At 43.4% G+C, this 25,262-nt stretch overlaps 1 protein-coding gene across 1 annotated transcript in view; it reads left to right on the top strand.

The window, feature by feature from the left end:
- LOC140203692 (sodium- and chloride-dependent neutral and basic amino acid transporter B(0+)-like) overlaps positions 1–25,262 on the top strand; it is an 85,596-nt gene that overhangs the window by 39,321 nt on the left and 21,013 nt on the right. Inside the window, exons 6-9 of the mRNA XM_072269738.1 lie at positions 1,296–1,428; positions 9,991–10,131; positions 21,101–21,329; positions 22,498–22,623. Coding sequence (XP_072125839.1) covers positions 1,296–1,428; positions 9,991–10,131; positions 21,101–21,329; positions 22,498–22,623 — 629 coding nt within the window. The remainder of the gene's footprint in view (positions 1–1,295; positions 1,429–9,990; positions 10,132–21,100; positions 21,330–22,497; positions 22,624–25,262) is intronic.

Genomic DNA, 25,262 nt, shown 5'->3' with positions numbered 1-25,262 from the left:
TGACGAGTCACATGATCAATGCCTCTCTTCGCAACCTTATCTACCTGTGATGCCACTTTCAAGGAATTATAGATCTGTATTCCCAGATCCTTCTGTTCTACAACACTCTTCAGTGCCCTACCATTCACTGTGCAAGTCTTTCCTTGGTTTGCCCTACAAAAGTGCAACACCCCACACTTGTCTGCATTAAATTCCAGCTGCCATTTTTCAGCCCATTTTCCCAACAGGTCCAGGTTCTGTTGCAAGCCATGATAGTCTTCCCTGCTGTGCATTACATGACCTTAATGTTGGTGTCATCTGAAAATTTGCTGATTTTGCTCAGCATTTTGGGTAACAAAACTAATTTATTTTCAGAAGCCCTGGGAAGGCTTGGGGTCTCATGCCATTCAGACATCCCATTGTGCCAGTAGAATCCCAGTGCTGTGGGATCACTGATGGCTGATGCCTATCTTCCTATATAGTGGGCAGCAGGTTACAGATCCCAGGGGCATAGAGAGGGATCGACTTTGCTGATGGGCAGTGGGCTGGCTCACTGATCAGCAAATCACTCCATTCATCAAGACAATGAAATAAGTCTAAGCAGTTATTTCACTAATAGTCTGATGATTTAATGAAATATTCTTCACAGAACATGCTGAATTGCTTCCCTAGAGACATTCAGGAATGACAGCCTCATCTTTGAAGGTGGGTGCACACAACAGGATGCATTAGAGAGGGCAACTTGAAACTGAGCCAAAGATTAGCATCCTTGAAATGGGCACCTGGAAACTTACACCAATATATGGTCCTGTACGTGTTTGAATAATGTGTTGGCTTGCAATAAGGGTATATTTCTGCATGTTGATGGGTTTCTTCTTTGCTAAGATCAAGGAAATTTAGGATGAATTAACTTACTTTAATAACAATGTATCACAAGGAGAGAAGTACTAATTAACCCCAACATAGGTTGTACCAGAAATTTGGATTTGAGTCAGATAATGGAGGGAAGGTAGCCTTTGATTGAGAAAACATTCTCCTCTGATTCAGACCATGATAAGCCAAAGTCCAACCATAATTTTAAAATATCTTTAAGAGAGGTTATACCCTCTATGAAACAGAAATATGGCAGTTAAGTTTAAAACTTTATTTAAAGTAAGTAGCACTGTACAACTGAATTTCATGACCATGGTGTTCAGCTGAAGTGTTGTTCAAATTCATATACATAAGTAAATGCTTCTGTGCATTGTATCAAATGCTAACTGTGTATTGTGGAAAATATCCTGACACAAGATGTACCTTGTTGTCATTTTATTTAGAAAATTCGTTTTACGGCGATCAAGTTCAGTGGATGAGACGGGTCAGATAGTCTGGTTCTTAGCCCTCTGTCTGCTTCTGGCCTGGCTTATCGTTTGTGGAGCGCTTTCTAAAGGAATCAAATCTTCAGGAAAGGTAAAATGGTTGCTGACAAATGGAGCTAAACAACTAGCAACTTCTGCAGATTTCCCCAAGCATTAAACTAGAATTTACAAGCCTGCTTTTAAATGGATTGATATCCTGTATCTGTGTGCTAACAGTTGTTTGCTCAGCACTGTGCAATGTACAATTCATGAGTACTCTGATGATCCTTTCCGTAAGTGAAAAAGTGGCAGTCATTCCCCAGGCTTCTAAATTTTAAGGATTAGAGCCACTGACTGTAGGGCACTGGTAGAATAACTGATCAGGGTTCCCAAAGTGGTTGATTGGAACATAGAAACATAGAAACATAGAAAATAGGTGCAGGAGTAGGCCATTCGGCCCTTCGAGCCTGCACCGCCATTTATTATGATCATGGCTGATCATCCAACTCAGAACCCTGCACCAGCCTTCCCTCCATACCCCCTGATCCCCGTAGCCACAAGAGCCATATCTAACTCCCTCTTAAATATAGCCAATGAACCGGCCTCAACTGTTTCCTGTGGCAGAGAATTCCACAGATTCACCACTCTCTGTGTGAAGAAGTTTTTCCTAATCTCAGTCCTAAAAGGCTTCCCCTTTATCCTCAAACTGTGACCCCTCGTTCTGGACTTCCCCAACATCAGGAACAATCTTCTTGCATCTAGCCTGTCCAATCCCTTTAGGATTTTATATGTTTCAATCAGATCCCTCTCAACCTTCTAAATTCCAACGAGTACAAGCCTAGTTCATCCAGTCTTTCTTCATATGAAAGTCCTGCCATCCCAGGAATCAATCTGGCGAACCTTCTTTGTACTCCCTCTATGGCAAGGATGTCTTTCCTCAGATTAGGGGACCAAAACTGCACACAATACTCCAGGTGTGGTCTCACCAAGGCCTTGTACAACTGCAGTAGTACCTCCCTGCTCCTGTACTCGAATCCTCTCGCTATAAATGCCAGCATACCATTCGCCTTTTTCACTGCCTGCTGTACCTGCATGCCCACTTTCAATGACTGGTGTATAATGACACCCAGGTCTCGTTGCACCTCCCCTTTTCCTAATTGGCCACCATTCAGATAATAATCTGTTTTCCTATTTTTACCACCAAAGTGGATAACTTCACATTTATCCACATTAAATTGCATCTGCCAAGAATTTGCCCACTCACCCAACCTATCCAAGTCACCCAGCATCCTCTTAGCATCCTCCTCACAGCTAACACTGCTGCCCAGCTTCGGGTCATCCGCAAACTTGGAGATGCTGCACTTAATTCCCTCATCCAAGTCATTAATATATATTGTAAACAACTGGGGTCCCAGCACTGAGCCTTGCGGTACCCCACTAGTCACTGCCTGCCATTCTGAAAAGGTCCCGTTTATTCCCACACTTTGCTTCCTGTCTGCCAACCAATTCTCTATCCACATCAATACCTTACCCCCAATACCGTGTGCTTTAAGTTTGCACACTAATCTCCTGTGTGGGACCTTGTCAAAAACCTTTTGAAAATCCAAATATACCACATCCACTGGTTCTCCCCTATCCACTCTACTAGTTACATCCTCAAAAAATTCTCTGAGATTCGACAGACATGATTTTCCTTTCACAAATCCATGCTTTGTCCGATGATTTCACTGCTTTCCAAATGTGCTGTTATCACATCTTTGATAACTGATTCCAGCAGTTTCCCCACCACCGATGTTAGGCTAACCGGTCTACAATTCCCCGGTTTCTCTCTCCCTCCTTTTTTAAAAAGTGAGGTTACATTAGCCACCCTCCAATCCTCAAGAACTAGTCCAGAATCTAATGAGTTTTGAAAAATTATCACTAATGCATCCACTATTTCTTGGGCTACTTCCTTAAGCACTCTGGGATGCAGACCATCTGGCCCTGGGGATTTATCTGCCTTTAATCCCTTCAATTTACCTAACACCACTTCCCTACTAACATGTATTTCGCTCAGTTCCTCCATCTCACTGGACCCTCTGTCCCCTACTATTTCTGGAAGATTATTTATGTCCTCCTTAGTGAAGACAGAACCAAAGTAATTATTCAATTGATCTGCTATGTCCTTGCTCCCCATAATCAATTCACCTGTTTCTGTCTGTAGGGGACCTACATTTGTCTTTACCAGTCTTTTCCTTTTTACATATCTATAAAAGCTTTTACAGTCAGTTTTTATGTTCCCTGCCAGTTTTCTCTCATAATCTTTTTTCCCTTCCTAATTAAGCCCTTTGTCCTCCTCTGCTGAACTCTGAATTTCTCCCAGTCCTCAGGTGAGCCACTTTTTCTGGCTAATTTGTATGCTTCTTCTTTGGAATTGATACTATCCCTAATTTCTCTTGTCAGCCACGGGTGCACTACCTTCCTTGATTTATTCTTTTGCCAAACTGGGATGAACAATTGTTGTAGTTCATCCATGCAACCTTTAAATGCTTGCCATTGCATATCCACCGTTAATCCTTTAAGTGTCATTTGCCAGTCTATCTTAGCTAATTCACGTCTCATACCTTCAAAGTTACCCCTCTTTAAGTTCAGAACCTTTGTTTCTGAATTAACTATATCACTCTCCATCTTAATGAAGAATTCCACCATATTATGGTCACTCTTACCCAAGGGGCCTCTCACAACAAGGTTGCTAATTAACCCTTCCTCATCGCTCAAAACCCAGTCTAGAATAGCCTGCTCTCTAGTTGGTTCCTCGACATGTTGGTTCAAAAAACCATCCCGCATACATTCCAAGAAATCCTCTTCCTCAGCACCTTTACCAATTTGGTTCACCCAATCTACATGTAGATTGAATTCACCCATTATAACTGCTGTTCCTTTATTGCACACATTTCTAATTTCCTGTTTAATACCATCTCCGACCTCACTACTACTGTTAGGTGGCCTGTACACAACTCCCACCAGCGTCTTCTGCCCCTTAGTGTTATGCAGCTCTACCCGTATCGATTCCACATCTTCCCGGCTTATGTCCTTCCTTCCTATTGCGTTAATCTCATCTTTAACCAGCAACGCCACCCCACCTCCTTTTCTTTCATGTCTATCCCTCCTGAATATTGAATATCCCTGAACGTTGAGCTCCCATCCTTGGTCGCCCTGGAGCCATGTTTCTGTGATCCCAACTATATCATAATCATTAATAACAATCTGCACTTTCAATTCATCCACCTTGTTACGAATGCTCCTTGCATTGACACACAAAGCCTTCAGGAGCTCTTTTACAACTCTCTTAGCCCTTATACGATTATGTTGAAAAGTGGCCCTTTTTGATGCATGCCCTGGGTTTGTCGGTCTGCCACTTTTACTTTTCTCCTTACTACTTTTTGCTTCTACCCTCACTTTACACCCCTCTGCCTCTCTGCACTGGTTCCCATCCCATGGAACATAGAACGGCACAGCACAGGAACACACCCTTTGGCCACGCTGCTGTACCAAACAGCTAAAAAGTGAACAAAAAAAAACCCAGTCCTTCCCACCTACACAAGTCCATATCCCTCCACCTTCCTCACATCCATGTGCCTATCTAAACGTCTCTTAAAAGCCTCTAATGTATTTGCTGCTACCACCATACCAGGCAGCGCATTCCAGGCATCCACCATTCTCTGAGTGAAACACTTACCCCTCACATCCCCTTTGAACCTAACCCTTCTCACCTCCAATGCATGCCTTCTGGCATTAGACATTTCAACCTTGGGAAACAGTTACTCCCTGTTCACCGTGTCTGTACCTCTCATCACCTTATAGACCTGTATTATGGTGTCTTTAGGAGAATAAGGGTATGCAGCAACTGATGTAACCCAACAAGTAAAGCATCCAGTATCTGGAAAGGAAGAAGGAATGCTGCTCATCACATTCCGAACATGGAGAACCTGGAGTCCATAAGTACAAAATTTAATAAATAGAACAAAGAAATATCTCAGTCTAATTCAACAGAACGTTGGTAAGGAAGGGTAAATAAGCAATTAATGTAGTTACCTGACAAATATTAGACTCATTATTCTCTGATAGAAATCAGAACTAAAACAGAAAGTGTTGGAAATTCTCAGCAGATCAGGTATCACCTCTGGAGAGAATGAGAGGGTTAACATTTTGCATTTAGTACGTGGTATTTGTTTTCTCTTGTAATCTGCATTTCTTGTCCGTTATTTGTGGATGGACCACCTGGCCACCCAATGCTCAGAAGCTCAAGCCAAGCTGAATAACAAATTGCTCTCATCAGCCGTGATCTTAATGTCTGCATTCTTTGCATTAATTCAATCCCTAAAATGAAACAACTCCTGCAAATTCATAAAATATCTTGAAAAAATTTAAATAAACTATTCCTATTATTTCCATTCAACGATCATGTAATCTGTCTCTACAATTAAATGAAGATGAGAATCAGGTTTAATATTACCAGCACGTCATGAAACTTGTCTTAAGTTAAAATATTCATATTTGGTTCAACTCCTAATTCTTATCAGTTCCTTTCACATTTAATTTCCTGTGGATTTATTTAAACTTTCTACTGTACATTTACGGCTTTTGTGTTTTACTGTCTCTTTTGATCAAGAGCTGCTTCTTTTCCAGGCTGACGTTTGATTTATAGAACTCATCCCTTGGTAATAGCTTAAAAGTCCAATATTTCATGTTTCTATTCTTGAAAAGCAAACAACCAACCTTGTCTATCACTCGTTTTCCATTTTGTGGATTATGTTTGTATTCCTGCAAACAAAGCAATGTTTTACTGCTCTGCTTCCCAAGCAATGTATTGGCACCTTTCGTCACTCAAACAGTCATCATGCAGTGGCCATAAGATTCAGGAACAGAATTATGTCATTTAGTCCATTGAGTCTGCTCCACCATTCAATTTTTAAACCTATTCTCTCACCTTCTCTCCTTAACCTTTAACCTCCTTACCAATCAGGAACCTAGAAAACTCTGTCTTAAATCCACCCAGTGAAATGGCCTCAACAAAATGCACAGATTCACCACAGAGTGTATATTTCTTCCTGCCTTGGGAAATCAGCCATCATAAACAAACCCACACCAGACATCCGCTTCTCTGCTCTTTCCTGTTGGGCAGGAAATACAAAATCTTGAAAGCACCTACCAACACTCTCAAGGATAGCTTCTACCCCACAGCTACAAAGCTAATGAATGGTTCCCTTCTGAACTCCACTGACTGCAGTCTGAGAGACATCAAATACTCTCCTATGTCAAGCAATTTATTCCTGGGATCATTTTTATGAACTTCCTCTGGATCCTCACCAGGGCAGCCTCCTTCACTCCAGAGAGAAAAGCCCTAGCTCGTTCAACCCATATGCATTGATAGAATATGGATTTCAGTGGCAAAGCTGACATTTACTGAGCATCTCCAACTGCCCCGTGAAGTGTGGAGGCAGTTAGAGTTAACCACATTGGGGGGTCTAAAGTCATGTATTAACCAGACCAAATGTTAAGCAGGAATTAGAATTATAAAGAAAAAATTAAAACTGTGGCATGTGTTATGTATGTAGCTATTACAAGCAGGCAGAACGCATAAATTTTGAGCTCAAGTCAAGTCAAGTTTATTGTCATTTAACTATGTACATGTATACCACCAAACGAGACGTTTCAACGGATCAGGGTGTAAAGCACGGTAGTACACGTAACACACATATAGCACGCAATAACCAAGGAAAGTAAGAATTAAATTTAGGAATGATAGATGAACAAAGTAACGTGTATAAATTAAATATTGTTAAGGTACAGTACAAATTATCCAGTGACACTTCAAATGCGATGCGGCTGGGAGTTCAGAAGCCTAATGACCTGAGGGAAGCATCTGTTTCCCATCCTGACCGTTCTTGTCTTTATGCATTGGAGTCTCCTGCCTGATGGTAGAAAGTCAAAGAGGAGGATGGATGGATGGGTTGGATCCTTAATAATACCAAGGGTCCTGTGTCTGCAGGATAATTGTCCTTGATGGATGGAGGGGAGACCCCTGTGATCCTCTCGGCCACTCTCATAGACCTTTGTAGGGATTTCCGGTCTGATGCTCTGCTGCTCCCATACCAGCTGGAGATGCAACTCGTCAGGATGCTTTCAATGGTGCTCCTGTAAAATTCAGTTAAGATGGGGGGCGGGAGAGGGTGCTCGCATGCCTCAATCTCCTCAGGAAGTGGAAGCACCGCTGATCCTTCTTATTCAGTTAGGTGATATTGAGGAACCGGGTGAGGTCACCCATGATGTGAACTCCCAGGAATTTGGCGCACTTAACTCCCTACGGGAGTCATGTATGTACAGGGGAAGGTGGATCATCTGCACCTTCCAAAAGTCCACAATCGTTTCCTTGGTCTTCTCCACATTCAGACTTAGGTTGTTGTTCTCACACCAGTCCACTAGTTTCTCTGTACTCGGACTCATCATCGTTGTTGATGAGCCCAACTACTGTAGTGTCATCCGCAAACTTGACGATCCAGTCTGAGCTAAACCCTGCGACACAGTCGTGCGTCACAGTGTGAAGAGCAGCGGGCTGAGCACACAGCCCTGGGGAGCGCCAGTGGTCAGTGGAATGATAAGAGAGGACTTGGTAGAAGCAGCAGGGTGGAAATTTAGAAGCACAAATCCATTTTGGGATAAACAACTCAGACAAGATAGTGAATGTCATAGAGTATGTTCTGGAGGGTTTCGTGCAATAGTATGTGCTATGACCATAAAGAATTAAACCATCTGCTCCAGATTTGGCTTGTTGACTACTGTGTGAAGAGTCACCATAATATGGTCTAGTTTGTTCTGTCTGATAGGCAGGTGTGCAAAATAGTGATTAAGATCTTAATCAGCTGCAACTATCATGATGGAGACTGACCCCACTCAACAGAATACATTAGAGACATTTTCAAAGAGAATATTTTAATGTCCATATCTTCAAGGAGGGGAGTCTGTGTCTGCCTTGAAAAAGATCTCAAGTGACTCAGGAGGTAAAGGACAAAGTGAGAGTAAAAGTCTACAAAAACTAACACCGATCAAGATTATTATGAGAGAGGAGAATGACAAAAAAAGTTGAAAGTGCAAGAAGAAGGGATAATACAAACAAAGCAAAGGAATTTGACACCAAAGGACCATAATTATAAATTGAAAGAGACTGTAGATGGGATTGAAAGTTGAGGAAGAAAGGGAATGGTGGACTGAGGCCCGAAGTGCTCGGAGTCGCCTGATGCCGGTGGCCAGAGGTCGTAAACGGTGTGCGAGGAAGCGGAAGCGAGGCGAGCGGGCAGGAGTCCGTGCCAGGAAAAAAGCAAGTCTTAGCCGGCCGGCTCTCCCGTCCATTCTACTCTCCAATGGACATTAAATTGGACTACATCCGACTCCAAAGACATACTCGGCGGGAGTACAGAAACGGACATGATCCCGGACGCCACCATTCAGCTGTTTATTTATGTAACAGTTTTTCCCTCAAGCCATTGGACTACCAACCTACTGCCCTCCGCTGTGCCTATTGTCTTGTTTATTATTTATTGTAATGCCTGCGCTGTTCTGTGTACTTCATGCTGTCCTGGGTAGGTCTGAAGTCTAGTGTAGTTTTTGTGCTGTTTTAAGTAGTTCAGTGTAGTTTTTCTACTGTTTCATGTAGCACAGTGGTCCTGAAAAACATTGTCTCGTTTTTTCTGTGTACTGGTCGAAATGACAATAAAAAGTGACATGACTTGCAGAGGAAAAGTTGAATTTTTAAGATATTGTAAGGACTCCTTGGATGTTGAGCATTAACATCTTTTGAACATGTATTGTAGTAAGTCAGTCGTTAATCAGTAATGATTGAAGCTCCAAAGATTTTCCATATTCTACAAGGATAACCTTGGTATAAGGTCAAAATTCTCCATCTGCTGTAATGAATGCAGATCCAAAAATAGTGCAAAAGCTCATCACTACCTGGGGAAAAGCATTACACACCATTGTTTGAGTTTCACATACTCAATATAGAGGTATCCAGGTTCAGTACACACCAGTGAAAAGCATTTTATCAAGACTTTCTTGTCAGCATTTCCCAATCTGTGACAATTACCAGGTACACAAGAACAGATCCCCTGTGCACACAAGCCTGACCTCAAATATATCACTGTTCTCTTATCATCATGGAGTGATAACCCTAAACTTCCCAAACTAAAATATACCTTTGTCAAAAAATATGGTCCCTATAAATGCTGACTGGAATTTGGAGCTCTCAACAGGCAAACATTAATATTACATTAATTGTTAATTTTAGATTTAAATCGATATATTTTTATGAACTAAAGTTATTAAGTACAGGAAACAAAGTGTGTGCATGGAATTAGTGAAAGGTCACATTGGAACAAGTGCAAAGGGACTAACTATGTGTTTCAGTATCCACCCCTGAAATGGCAAAATAAGGAAAAATGTATGATGTGTTATTCATTCAAAACACTCTTCTCTTGTTTAGATGTTTTGCTGCTCTAAATAATTTAGAATTATGCTAATTAAATTTGATATAATTTGTTTTTCAGATAATTGCAATATTTTTGTATTTGGTATTTTACTGAATTGAACATTGCAGATGTTTAATCAGGGCGACCTAACCTCCCCTCTGCACACTCAGGTGGTTTATTTCACTGCAACGTTCCCATATGTGGTTCTGACTGTACTTCTGATCCGAGGACTGACCCTGGAGGGAGCCCACAAAGGGCTTGATTTCTACTTTGGAAGCCAATCAGATTTCTCAAAGCTGGCAGATGCTGAGGTAAACCTGCTTTCTTTTGGCTGAATACTTTAGTCACACTGTTCCATGTTTTTTTTCCCTCTATCTGGCATTATTAAGTTACTTTGCTCATGTTAGGTGAGAATTATTACATGAATGATTTTTAATCCTTGCAAATTTTGTTCAGAGCCTGAAGAAAATCCAACTGAATGATTAGTAATAGATCAGGGTAGTCAGTCCTTTTCAAAGTACAAAGTTCAACCAGATTAGGGGAGTTTCACAGGGGAGATTGTTCATTTTTTGTGTGTCGAAGGAGTGATTTGAGACTCAATGTGCCTGATCTATTTTGTTGTTTTTTGTGCAGAAGGAAGGATTTGGGGGTTGAGGTGCCTGATCTGTTTTGTTTGTTCTTTTTTGTATGGGGGGAGGAATTGGAGGCTGTTGTGCCTGATCCATTTTGTGCAGTTCCTGAAGGGCATGTTTTCCACCCAGAAGGTGCTGGGCATATAGATTGAATTGCCTGTGGAAGTGGTGGGGATGAGAGCAATCACAATGTTTAGGAGACATTTGGACCAAATATGGAGAGGGAAGTTTCAGAGAGATATGAGACAAATGCAGGCAAATGGGATCAACTGTTGTATATAACTTTGTCTCTATCACAAGCTCTTTATCCTATTGTCTAGCTTTTGCTATCTATAAGTTAACCAATGAAAATGGATTAAATTGGAGAGAATGAGATTGATGATATGGCATATAATCAGATGGGATAGGGAACAATAGTAGTCCTGCCAAGGGGTTTTGGCCCAAAATGTCAACTGTACTCTTTTCCATAGATGCTGCCTGGCCTGCTGAGTTCCTCCAGCATTTTGTGTCTTTTGGTAGGGAACAGTAGAATTGAATAAGTCAGCATGCTGAGTAGGAGACAGGATGGAATGTGATGGAAATGTTCTCAAAATTCAATACAATGATAATTCTCTGTTCACATTTTGTTACCAGTTTCTTCAAAATATCCTACAATAAATTAAGCTTTAAAAATTTCATCAGTGTTACATTGTCCTTTAAATGCTGAGAAAAGTTATGACAGATGGAATCTAATCCAGAAAAGTTTGAGGTGATGCATTTTGGGAAGACTAACAAAAATTTAATATTCACGGTGAGTGGTGGGTCCAAGCAAGTACCAAAGTACAGAGGGTTCCTGACGTGTCTATCAAACGAACCCCAAAGGCAGAAGTGGTTAAGAATGCACACAGAATAGCTTCATGATCCAGGTCATAGGATATAAGGACAGAGTGAGTGAGTGTATAAAAGAGAGAATTACCATTGCATTGAATTTTGAGTAAATTTCCATCACATTCCATCCTATCTCCCACTCAGTAAGGCCAATGCTCAAGTACAATATATTGCTTTGGTCACTAAACCATAGGAAAAATATGATTGCACTGAAGACTGTCTGGAGGAGATCCACCTGTATGTTGCCTGGAATGACATGTTTCAATTATGATGAGCAACTGAATAGGTCTTGTTGCCGATTCAAAAAAGGCCGAGAAGTCCCGACTGAGACATATAAAATTATGAGGAGCATAGATAAGGCCAGTGGTGAAAAACATTTCCTCTTAGCTAAAATCCCCGTAACTAGGGGCAAAGGTTGAGCTAAACGAATGACGCTTTGGAAGGAATATGAGGAAGGTTTCTGCAACTGAAGGAGGGTTGGGATCTGGAACTTGCTGATGGACTGGATGGTGGAGGTAGGTACTCTCACACACTATCTAGGAATCATTTAGATGAGCATTTCAAGCACCATGGCATAAAAAGTTCTAGGCTAAATGCTAGGAATAGGATTAGTTGATAGATACTTGATGATAGAAACAGATATGGTGAGCTGGAGGATCTCCTTCTGTCTGTATGATCTATGAGTACAATATTAAACATAGGGCACAGTGACATGTCACTCAGCCTACCAGACTATGCTAACATTCATGGTCACCAAAGAGTACTTCCAAGTTTTTTCATCTATGTTGATTAAGGTGGTTCTCCCACTATTTCCTTCTCACATGCTTGTCCAATCACCTTTAGCATCCATAGTCTGTAAAAGAGATGTTTTAGACTGTGTAAAAATGCTCCTAGAACCCTTGCTTTTGAAAGATAAACCTGTTTTAAGATGTTGCCCCATTGTTCCCATTCATTCAGTAGAGTAAATGGTTCTTACCAAATGCCCTTGAGAATTTAATCACTTTAGGCAGAGTACACTTAACCTCCGCCAAACAAAATTTAAACGCACTCATCTTGAAGTTAGATTTTTGTGGTTTACGCACTCTGTACTTGAACTGATGCTTTTGTATATCAGGTCCCTCTTTGAGAATTTTGGAGATTAAGAAAACTCATATGGTTGCTTGTCGAGCACGTTGACACACAGAACAGGCACTTGGCATATAGATTTTGCACTGAGTGATAACACCCATCATGCACTAGTCACTTGCAGCGATGCTAGCTGAAACTCAAAGGCACATCATTGACCACTCTATGAGAATCATGTTGGCATGGTCCAGTCCGTGAAGTTCACATTCTGGTTCACAGTCCGGTCCGTCGCTTCCTTATTCCGGGTTTTCCTGTTTTCCCTTGTTCCATTGGGTGCCTTAATTGAGGCACCTGATTCTCGTTTTGGTCTGACACATAAATACCTCTCAAACCAAGGATTCCCTGGTGGACTGTTCCCTTCCTCTTCCTTCTGAAGTGGAACTATCTCTTTGTGTCCCTGTGTTTAGTGTTCATGTCAAAGATGAGTCCCGGCCCTAGGTCCTGTTCCCTAGGAGGAGTCCTGACTCTGTGTAAAACTCTGGCCCTAAGTTCTGTTCCCAAGGAGGGGTCCTGGCTCTGTGTTCTGTGTTCCTGTGTTCCAAGTTCCAGGTGCCATGTTCCAGTCCTCTCTAAGTCAAGGCTTTGTGTTCTCGTCCGGTCCAGGAGTCCCTCGGCAGTCAACCTGGCCTTGCGTACTAGAAAGAGCCCTGGCCCTGTGTCCTAGGAAGGGTCCCGGCCCTGTACCCAAGAGCTTAACCAAGCCGAGTCCAAGAGCCGAGACAAATCTATTTCAAGAGCCACGTCCTGTGCTGGAGATTCTTTGCTCAGCCCAGGAGTACCTCACCCAGCCCAGTGCTGGAGTTCCCTCGTCCCGTGCTGGAGTTCCCTTGTCCTGTCCAAGCCACGTCCAAGTACCTCGTCCTGTTCACGTGGTTCGTTCTGTGCGGGAGTTCCACATCCTGTCCTGTAGCCGCGTCTTGACCTTGTCCTTGTCAAGATCCTAGACCCAGGTCCTTGCCTAGACCCGGGTTCCAGTTCCAAGTCCCAACCAAGACCCAAGATCAGTGTTCTTAGTCCAGGCTCCTCGTTCCTAGTTCCCTGTCTGGGTCCCATGTTTCTAGTGCAAGTCCTAGCCCAGATCCTGAATCCTAGTCTCGTCCAGGGCCTGTGTCAATGTCCAGCGTTGTTTCTTCCTTACACACCTTGCTATCTCGATAATCCTAGTCCTGTTCCTAGTACTTCAGTGTCTGTGTCTTGCATTTGGGTCTGCCGTCAATGCCCACCTTGTAACATATGTTTTTGCTGAGCTCCATTCACTGTGCCAGAACTGTTATAAAGAACTATTCATTCAACCTGGCACTCTAGCTGTCTGCCACACTGAACTTGCGAGAGTGTCTGCAGAACAAGAGGTAGCTACAAAAGCAATCAGTAACCTTGGCTGAGTCCACTGCCTGTCCTCCACAACACCTCTCTGACAATGGTGTTCCTGCTGTAACTTTGTGTGACCAACCAACAGCAATTCTGCAGATGCTGGAAATTCAAACAACGCACATCAAAGTCGCTGGTGAACACAGCAGGCCAGGCAGCATCTCTAGGAAGAGGTACAGTCGACATTTCAGGCCGAGACCCCTCGTCAGGACTAACTGAAGGAAGAGTTAGTAAGAGATTTGAAAGTGGGAGGGGGAGGGGGAGATCCAAAATGATAGGAGAAGACAGGAGGGGGAGGGATGGAGCCAAGAGCTGGACAGGTGATTGGCAAATGGGATATGAGAGGATCATGGAACAGGAGGTCCGGGTAGAAAGACGGGGGTGGGGGAGCAGAGAATGGGCAAGTGGAAGAGTCAGCTCTCCTTTTTCTCCCTCTGTCCCTCTGACTATACGCCTTGCCCATCCTCTGGGTGCCCCCCGCCCCCGTCTTTCTCCCCGGACCTCCTGTCCCATGATACTCTCATATCCCCTTTGCCAAACACCTGTCCAGCTCTTGGCTCCATCCCTCCCCTCCTGTCTTCTCCTATTATTTTGGATCTCCCCCTCCCCCTCTCACTTTCAAATCCCTTACTCACTCTTCCTTCAGTTAGTCCTGACGAAGGGTCTCGGCCTGAAACGTCGACTGTACCTCTTCCTAGAGATGCTGCCTGGCCTGCTGCGTTCACCAGCAACTTTGATGTGTGTAACTTTGTGTGAGTTCACTGCCTGTCCTCCACAACACCTCTCTGACAATGGTGTTCCTGCTGTAACTTTGTGTGAGTTCATTGCCTGTCCTCCACAACACCTCGCTGACAATGGTGTTCCTGCTGTAACTTTGTGTGAGTTCACTGCTGGTCCTCCACAACACCTCTCTGACAATGGTGTTCCTGCTGTAACTTTGTGTGAGTTCACTGCCTGTCCTCCACAACACCTCTCTGACAATGGTGTTCCTGCTGTAACTTTGTGTGAGTTCACTGCCTGTCCTCCACAACACCTCTCTGACAATGGTGTTCCTGCTGTAACTTTGTGTGAGTTCACTGCCTGTCCTCCACAACACCTCGCTGGCAATGGTGTTCCTGCTGTAACTTTGTGTGAGTTCCTTGCCTGTCCTCCACAACACCTCTCTGACAATGGTGTTCCTGCTGTAACTTTGTGTAAGTTCACTGCCTGTCCTCCACAACACCTCTCTGACAATGGTGTTCCTGCTGTAACTTTGTGTGAGTTCACTGCCTGTCCTCCACAACACCTCTCTGACAATGGTGTTCCTGCTGTAACTTTGTGTGAGTTCACTGCCTGTCCTCCACAACACCTCTCTGACAATGGTGTTCCTGCTGTAACTTTGTGTGAGTTCACTGCCTGTCCTCCACAACACCTCTCTGACAATGGTGTTCCTGCTGTAACTTTGTGTGAGTTCACTGCCTGTCCTCCACAACACCTCTCTGACAATGGTGTTCCTGCTGTAACTTTGTGTGAGTTCACTGCCTGTCCTCCACAACACCTCGCTGACAATGGTGTTCCTGCTGTAACTTTGTGTGAGTTCACTGCCTGTCCTCCACAACACCTCTCTGACAATGGTGTTCCTGTTGTAACTTTGTGTGAGTTCACTGCCTGTCCTCCACAACACCTCTCTGACAATGGAGTTCCTGCTGTAACTTTGAGTGAGTTCACTGCCTGTCCTCCACAACACCTCTCTGACAATGGTGTTCCTGCTGTAACTTTGTGTGAGTTCACTGCCTGTCCTCCACAACACCTCGCTGACAATGGTGTTCCTGCTGTAACTTTGTGTGAGTTCACTGCCTGTCCTCCACAGCATGTCTCTGACAATGGTGTTCCTGCTGTAACTTTGTGTGAGTTCACCGCCGGTCCTCCACAACACCTCTCTGACAATGGTGTTCCTGCCGTAACTTTGTGTGAGTTCATTGGCTGTCCTCCACAACACCTCGCTGACAATGGTGTTCCTGCTGTAACTTTGTGTGAGTTCACTGTCTGTCCTCCACAACACCTCGCTGACAATGTTGTTTCTGCTGTAACTTTGTGTGAGTTGCTTGCCTGTCCTCCACAACACCTCTCTGACAATGGTGTTCCTGCTGTAACTTTGTGTGAGTTCACTGCCTGTCCTCCACAACACCTCTCTGACAATGGTGTTCCTGCTGTAACTTTGTGTGAGTTCATTGGCTGTCCTCCACAACACCTCTCTGACAATGGTGTTCCTGCTGTAACTTTGTGTGAGTTCACTGCCTGTCCTCCACAACACCTCTCTGACAATGGTGTTCCTGCTGTAACTTTGTGTGAGTTCATTGGCTGTCCTCCACAACACCTCTCTGACAATGGTGTTCCTGCTGTAACTTTGTGTGAGTTCACTGCCTGTCCTCCACAACACCTCTCTGACAATGGTGTTCCTGCTGTAACTTTGTGTGAGTTCACTGTCTGTCCTCCACAACACCTCGCTGACAATGGTGTTCCTGCTGTAACTTTGTGTGAGTTCACTGTCTGTCCTCCACAACACCTCGCTGACAATGTTGTTTCTGCTGTAACTTTGTGTGAGTTGCTTGCCTGTCCTCCACAACACCTCTCTGACAATGGTGTTCCTGCTGTAACTTTGTGTGAGTTCACTGCCTGTCCTCCACAACACCTCTCTGACAATGGTGTTCCTGCTGTAACTTTGTGTGAGTTCACTGCCTGTCCTCCACAACACCTCTCTGACAATGGTGCTCCTGCTGTAACTTTGTGTGAGTTCCTTGCCTGTCCTCCACAACACCTCTCTGACAATGGTGTTCCTGCTGTAACTTTGTCTGAGTTCATTGCCTGTCCTCCACAACACCTCCCTGACAATGGTGTTCCTACTGTAACTTTGTGTGAGTTCATTGCCTGTCCTCCACAACACCTCTCTGACAATGGTGTTCCTGCTGTAACTTTGTGTGAGTTCATTACCTGTCCTCCACAACACCTCTCTGACAATGGTGTTCCTGCTGTAACTTTGTGTGAGTTCACTGTCTGTCCTCCACAACACCTCGCTGACAATGGTGTTCCTGCTGTAACTTTGTGTGAGTTCACTGTCTGTCCTCCACAACACCTCGCTGACAATGTTGTTTCTGCTGTAACTTTGTGTGAGTTGCTTGCCTGTCCTCCACAACACCTCTCTGACAATGGTGTTCCTGCTGTAACTTTGTGTGAGTTCACTGCCTGTCCTCCACAACACCTCTCTGACAATGGTGTTCCTGCTGTAACTTTGTGTGAGTTCACTGCCTGTCCTCCACAACACCTCTCTGACAATGGTGCTCCTGCTGTAACTTTGTGTGAGTTCCTTGCCTGTCCTCCACAACACCTCTCTGACAATGGTGTTCCTGCTGTAACTTTGTCTGAGTTCATTGCCTGTCCTCCACAACACCTCCCTGACAATGGTGTTCCTACTGTAACTTTGTGTGAGTTCATTGCCTGTCCTCCACAACACCTCTCTGACAATGGTGTTCCTGCTGTAACTTTGTGTGAGTTCATTACCTGTCCTCCACAACACCTCTCTGACAATGGTGTTCCTGCTGTAACTTTGTGTGAGTTGCTTGCCTGTCCTCCACAACACCTCTCTGACAATGGTGCTTCTGCTCCGACCCTACTGAGTCAGTTGTTTAAAATTGAGCTGCAGGGCAGACATGAAGGAGGACAGAAGGAAGGGTTTAGTTCCCTCAGTTGTTTTCAGGAAGTGTTCGCATTTCAAGCTGTTCTCCAGCAATGTGCCTGCATCTTTTCTAGGTCATTGCTGATACAGTTCTAGTATTTCTGTAACAGAGCTATGTTCATGCATAATGCCTTGACAGATCTGCCTGCAGAGGCCCAGGTCACCAACACCTGATATATGTCATTGTAACTGCTACAATAATTCATCGTTTTCTTCCTTCTCCGCCCCCTCTTTATTCGTTTCTGTGGAGTAGGGATTCGACATGAAGGGCTGAGGGGGAAGACTGGATACATATACCTCCCGAGGCCCTATATTGATAATAATGAGAAGAAGAATGTGGCCATGATTAGCATAGCATGTTGCTGAAGATTAATTTCCTGATTGATGAAGTCAAAAAGGCTGAATTGACGTCAGAGAAGGCCAAGTAGCTGGTGCTGCTCCCTGCATTTTCTTTGAGTTGTCATGGTGAACATCATGCCCACTATGTCTTTAGATATGATTTAGGGAACAGGTCCTTGCCAACTTGGAGGAGGATCCAATGCATATTCTGGCCACCCGTCTTGACTAACTGAAGCTGAGAAGGTCAGATCACAACCCAAATGCACCTCAAGCACAGACGGTATCCTGACTAACGTTCTGGTGACAATAGTTAAAGTCATTTCTCAAAGTTGTCATGATTACAGCGTCCTTGTGGTCCTCTGGAATATCTTTCTCTTCTAGATAGGCTATGGATTTGTAACTGAGTTTTAGAGTCTTAGCAAGGATACTATCAACACTCAAGGTTTAGTTGGGTTGTGATATGGCCTTCTCAGTTTTAGTTATTCAGGTGCGGAGGCATGGATGCAGCTGGATGCAGGTCCACTGTGCTCACAATTGAGAGTCTTCAAGGTATTCCTTCCAGCTGGACTACCTACAGCAGGCAACTCAATTGACTGACAGCATATCCCCAGTGCTGACTCTGAAAAATCTTCAACATTCACTGAAAGAATCAGCAAGCCAGTATTACCATCTTCTCCCAGAACAACATTCCATGTCCTGAAACCCAGGCTGCATTCAGCTACACCAGCAGACCACCCTGTTCACATACTGGATGTCAGACTCATGAAACAGTCACTCTGATTCAAGCTATGTTGTGTGAAGACGAAACTCAGTAGATGAAAGACATGATTCAAACATGTCCTCAATGCATCTTCGAAATAATACAATATGCCATCTCATTGTTTCTTTACTCAACTCTGGGACATCTGGACAGTAAAGATGTATATATCAGGGTGCTCTTTATCGACTACAGCTTAGCATCCATACCATCATCCTCTCAAAACTAACTAATACGTTTCTAGACCTTAGCCTCAATACCTCCTTATGCAATTAGATCCTTGATTTCCTCACTTGCAGACCCTAGTCAGTTCTGATTGGAAACAACATTTCCGCCACGATCTCCATCAGCACAGGTGCACCACGAGGCTGTATATGTAGCCCCCAGCTCTACTTGCTTTATACCTATTATTATGTGGCTCAGAGCAGCTCCAATGCCATACCCAAGTTTGCTGACAACACCATTGCCACTGGCTGAATCAGTGGTGCTGATAAGTTAGCATATTGGAGGCTGAATATTGCCATAACAACAAACATAGACCTTCCTACTTGCCTTGGGAGTTCTCATCCGTGATCCTGACCACAGTTTATATACCACTCATAGCCGATTATAAGCAAGCACTCACAAAACTACATGTTGTTGTCTGCAGGCAAGAAACGGCACATCCCGACACATTTCAAATTATAGTCAGCAGCTTTAGCCAGGCCTGTTTGAAGAAAATCCTGCCCAATTATCACCAGCACGTAACCTGGTGCACCAGAGGTCACAACACACTAGGCCACTGATACTCTGTAATAAGGAATGCCTATTGTTCCTTCCCGAGCTGCATTTTGGCAAATTGGATCATTTGGCTGTACTCCTACTACCTCGATATAGACAGAGCCTGAAGAACAAGGCTCCAGAGATGAAGACAACTAAGAGATGGAAGAGGGAGGCTGAGGAGAGGTTACAGGATTGCCTTGAGTCAGTGGACTGGGCCGTGTTCAAAAACTCATCTGAGGATCTGAATGACTACACCAGGGTGGTAACAGACTTTATTAAAACAGTTGTGAATGAGTGTGTCCCCACGAAATCATTCAGGGTTTTCCCCAATCAAAAGCCCCGGATGAACAATGAAATCCAGAGTCTGCTGAGAGCCAGATCAGAGCCATTTAAGTCTGGAGATCAAGAATGCTACAAGAGATGCAGGTATGATCTCTGGAATGCCACCTCTGGGCGAAGTAGAGGTTCCTAATTAGACTGGAATCAACAAGGGATGATCGAATGCCATAACCTCCTACAAAATTAAATCTTGCAACTAGTAGACAGCAGAGCTTTACATCCAGATGAGCTCAATGCCTTCTACACTCTCTTTGACCACTAGAACAGGGAGGAAACGAGGAACCAATAATCCTTTGGTCTCAGTATCTGAAGGTGATGTGTGGCTGCCTTCAAGAGAGGGAATCCAAGGAGACCATCCGGTCAAGACAGAGTACCTGGCCGAGTACCAAAGACCTGTGCTGACCATCTGGCTGGTTTATTTACAGAGATGCTCAACCTCTCACTCCAGCAGTGTGTGGTACCCACCTGCTTCAATCATACTGGTGCCCAGAAGAGTGTGATAACCTGTCTCAGTGACTATTGCCCAACGGCACTTACATCCACAGTAAATTATCAGAGTTTACTCTGAAGCCTTCCCCATGAGTGGGTATAGCAGCAAGGCAGCAGAGGTTTGAGAGCAGAATTTTCCTTCCCTTAGATGAGCTGTCAACCACGGCTGACGAGCCCCATCTGCCCGAAGCGACTGGTTTCAAGGCTCCAGTAACCCACTTTTGCCCTTTTTCTTGTCAGTAGAAATAGTTCCACTGGCTTAGCAGGTAAACCAGATGTGACGACCAGGAGCTGGCCTTGGTTGTCAGAGGTTATTTGAGGTGCACACCATTGGGAGCAGTTAATAAGTAGTGAGAGCTCATCCCCATTACCACCTCTCAGCTATAATAATGTTACAGAACCTCCTTATAACTCAAGCACCCAAATCATACAACATCCTTGTGAATCAATTCTACGCCTCTAGCTGAATCACATCGTTCCTATTGAGTGGCGAACACACCTGCTCATGATATCCTAATCAATGTCTTTATACAGTAATATGATGCCTCAATTCTTATACTCAGTGGATCAACTAATGAAGGCAAACATTAATAAGTCTTCTTCCCCACCCTTTCTACCTCTGTTGCTACTTTCAGTGAAGTATGTACCTGCACATGAAGGGCTCTATTTTGAAAATGACTTCCCAGAGTTTTGATGTTTACTGTGTTATCCTGTATTGGTTTAACTTCCCAAAAAACATCACTTCACAGTTGTCTGAGTTAAATTCCATCTGCTATTCCTTTGCCCACTTTCCAAATTAATATCCTATTTTAACCTTAGACAAACTCTTCAATGTCAATTATATCACCAATTTAACCCTGTGCTAAATAATTGCGCTTTACAATCGCCAGGTCTGGAAAGATGCTGCAACGCAAATATTCTATTCTCTTGCAATTGGTTGGGGCAGTTTAATAACCTTGTCATCCTACAACAAATTCCACAACAACTGTTACAGAGACACCATCACAGTCTGCCTCATTAACTGTGCTACAAGTGTGTTTGCTGGATTCGTCATTTTCTCTATCCTTGGACACATGGCTCATGTAGAAGACAAGCCTGTTTCAGAAATTGCTCAATCAGGTACCTGTGCTATAAGAGTTATTATCTAACATTGCAGTGTTTTTAAATTAAGCGCTAAAATCTCTAGATCTGCATTCTCAGCTTTCTTGGAACAGCTGGGTCTAGTTAGTTAGACCCAGTGGTGGACTAAAGGTCTGGGGGATGAGTGAGGGACAGTTAGAAGGGAAATACTTTTGGGAGGTGCTAGAGTTGAGGACAAGCATATCAGGAAATGCTGTAAGGAGTGAAAAGAGTGAGGCCAAAATAACCAAGGATGTAGAAAGGGGAAGTACAATGCCGATCGAGAATGAGATCAGGAGAATAGTGATGGCCTTGGGAGTGAAGAGAGATGATGGGAAGGGAGATCTGGGAAGAAATGGAAAAATGGAACGGATTGGTGGTGTAGAGGATAATAATAGGAAGACAAGAACAAAGACTGTGCAACCTTTTCAAAGGAACATTTGTTGCCTTGTACAGGGAATGGTGAATGGAACTGGAGGAAGAAAGGGTTGATTCTGCAATCAGTAAGGGAGCCCTGTTTAGCTTGATCATAACTTTTAATTTCTGTTCAGTGGTTCAATGTTCTGTGGGACCCATTGATTGTCATTGATGAAGGTCACTATGGATCTGACGTGTTTCATTTGCTTCACCAGCAAGTGAGGCAAATGTAACACTTCAAAGTTTACAGAGAAACACCTACCTTCCATTTCCTCCTTTAAAGAATAATAAATTGAAATTATCACTGAAAGTGTCTGAAAGGTAAAGCTATGAAAGTAGCAAACTTGTCTTATTGCACTGTCAGTGGAGTGTTTTGTAATTTCCTGTTTTTTTAAAAATTAATTTGTACTCTCAGTTATTCTAATGCAGACAGGTAAACAATAGTCCTATTTCTAGCACTGCTGTCTCCACTGAATGTAGAGTGTATGTGGAAAGAGGTTGTTCAGTCTCCATCCTGGTCCCAGTGACAACAACTGGCACAAAGTAGAGCACACTTACTTGGCAACGTCACTGAGAATTTAATTGTGGTCGAAACAGGACCCTTTAATAAAAATGTTTTCATTCCTCCAGCATCCCAATGAACAGGAATCACAAAATCTCCAAACTGAGAAAAATTGTTTTTTATTGCAATCTGGAAAATAATTAATTTGAATTAAATAAATAACATCAGTCTTTTTTTCATTGTATTTAGGTTTTGGTTTGGCTTTTATTGTGTACCCAGAGGCTCTTGCTCAGCTGCCAGTGGCCCCTCTCTGGTCCAGCTTGTTTTTCTTCATGTTGATTACTCTGGGACTCAGCAGTCAATGTGTTGCAGTAGGTAAGAATCACTTTCTTTCCCTCAATCTTTCCCACAGCCATTAGGGTATCTGAGCTTCAGCATTTACTCATGCTGAACTGTGCACATACAATCTCAGAATAACCAAGACTATCATCACTATCTATGGTATTCTGTGGGAGATCATTTGCTCGCACTTCCATCAACTACCACGTGAAGTGATCTTCCTCAAAGTGCCAATTTGTGTTTTCAAAATCTGTTCTGTCTATTTCATCTTTGAATTTCTTCTAGCTTTCTTGCAGTTATAACCTATGACTGTTGCCATAATTTTTATGAACTTATCCGGACCCTGTCATTGTATCCAAGTTCCTTTCAGAGATGATACAGGCAATATTTTAGCTGAAGTCCTGTACAGATTGCAGTCTTTTCCTGTACGTGCGTTCGGACCCCAGAGTTAAAGCAAGGAATCATAAGCAGAGATAGTGTAGGTTTTCACCAATAAAACAGTGGAGGCACTTCATGTTTCAGAAAAGCCATAGCAACTGATATATTGAACACCAGAAACTGAACACAGTGTGCTAAAAGCCATTTATGTATGTAATACCCTGGTTAACATTTCTATTGCTATGCTATGAGGTACTTATTTTAGTAGTTTTCTGTAAAAGCAGTGTGTCCTGCTGATATGAGTGTTTTGGCTTTGGCTAAAGACAGGGAGCCATGTTATCCAAATTAGGCATGTTGTCAGCAAATCAGGAGTGGGAGGACATGGAATATGCTCAACAGCTGAGTGGGAAGAGTTTTCTGAAGGATAGTAGTCTAGCTTAGGATTTTTTTTTGGTGAGAGGTGTAGAGAAAAGAGTACCAGGGAAAATGCCTAGAGGTTCCCATCTGAAGTGGAGACCCTGTTGCAAGCAATGCTTCACGAGGCAGAGGATTCCAAGAAGGAAAGTTCTACCCGTGGTTGGTGAGGAGAATTCAACACCGTGAATAAAGCTACTCACAGTCACTACAGAAATGAGCTCCAATGTTTATGTGCACATTTAGACTGGTTTGGGTCCTTTATCTGTTATGGTCCCTTTTATCTTTCTTTGTTAATTCTTTGATAAAGTTGAAAATTGGCAAATATACTTAGACTGGGAGTGTGAAGGACAGGAAAACCTTCAGAAAGTAACTCGGCAGACGCTTAAACAGAAAAGGAAGTCAAGAAACTTCAGAGGGACCCAGTAAGGGAGTGGCCTGGCATCTCGGAGAGAACACATTCCAATTAATATATCAAGGTCAACGCTAAGGTGCAAAACCCTATTCCTGAGGGCTTAGCGGAACCAATTTTGGATGTATCCAAACAGATTGAGAGTATTTAATCTGGAGCTGTCCTTGACACAGGTTCTAAAGTTACTTTACTCTACAGACCCTTTTCACAACCAGTATTGACGCATTTACCATTGATACCACTCAGTGACATAGAAAGTTGGGGGCTGAGTAGTGATGATTACCCATATGATGGTTATTTGTTGTTGAAACTGTAGTTTTTGGAAGCAGATATTGGAGTAGCTGAGACTCTTGATACATTAGTGTTGGTCTGTTGGATCCGGTTGTAAAAGGATTATTGTGGGAATTGTTCCATTATTGTGAGAACAAGTGCCGCCATTGTGAGAAGGTTTGTGGGAGCATGCAAGGAGAGAAATAGACAGAATTTTTTGAAAACTTTTCTATTGGCCCGGTGTTCAGAGCAGCTTTTGAGAAGGTGCAAGTTCCTCCTAAGCAGGATGATCAGCATAAACGAGGAACTGTGTGGTACACCCAGCCCAAACCCATTGTATTACATCTGGGGGAAGTAGCTAGAGTGATGGGAAACCCCATTCTCCCTGTAATGCCCAATGCCGAGGCCGAGATCATGAAGAACAGCCATACTTATCTGTTGGAGTAATAGTGAGACCTGAACTACAGAAACCTTCAGCTATACACATAAACAGGATGACAGTGATTGTCAGGAACGCTTCAGAGAGAGAGGTCATGCTCAGATGTGGGCTGCCGATGGCACATGTTTTTCCTATGAGGCTAATGTCTAGTTTTCTGGTGAGAAAACTAGGAGAGAGACAGTCTCCCGGATTGGGAAAGTTAACAGCAAAGTCATTCAACTTTGGTGACTCCCCAGTACCTAAGAGATGGAAAAGGAGTCTAAAGGAGAAGATGTTGAAGCTCAAAAATCTTTTTTCTACTGATGAATTTGATGTGGGTTGCTCCAAGAGTACTCACCACACTATCCGAGTGACAGAGGAAACAACTTTCAGAGAAAGGTCTCGACGGTTAGCACCAGCTGAGGTGAAAGATGTCAGAAGCATCTGCTGAAGCTGAAGGAAACTTGAATTATTAGAGTTGAGATGTCCCTATATGTCACTCATAGTCCCATTGAGGTGGTGAGGAAGAAGAATGGGAAGGTACAAATGTGTGCTGACTATTGGACACCGAACTGATGTCTAGTTGCAGACCAGTATACTGTTCCATGGATCGAGTATGCTCTGGTCTCTCTGAGTGGATAAAAATGGTTCAGTGCATTGAATCTAAGGAGTGGATATTATCAGATACAGGATGGAAGCTGATAAAGAGAAGATGGCATTCATATGTCTACTTGGGTTCCTTCAGTTTGAAAGAATGCTCTAGGGCATATCAGGAACACTGGC

Source organism: Mobula birostris, chromosome 10 (genome assembly GCF_030028105.1).
Source record: "Mobula birostris isolate sMobBir1 chromosome 10, sMobBir1.hap1, whole genome shotgun sequence".
NCBI lineage: Eukaryota > Metazoa > Chordata > Chondrichthyes > Myliobatiformes > Myliobatidae > Mobula > Mobula birostris.
This window is presented reverse-complemented; position numbering and strand designations above follow the sequence as displayed.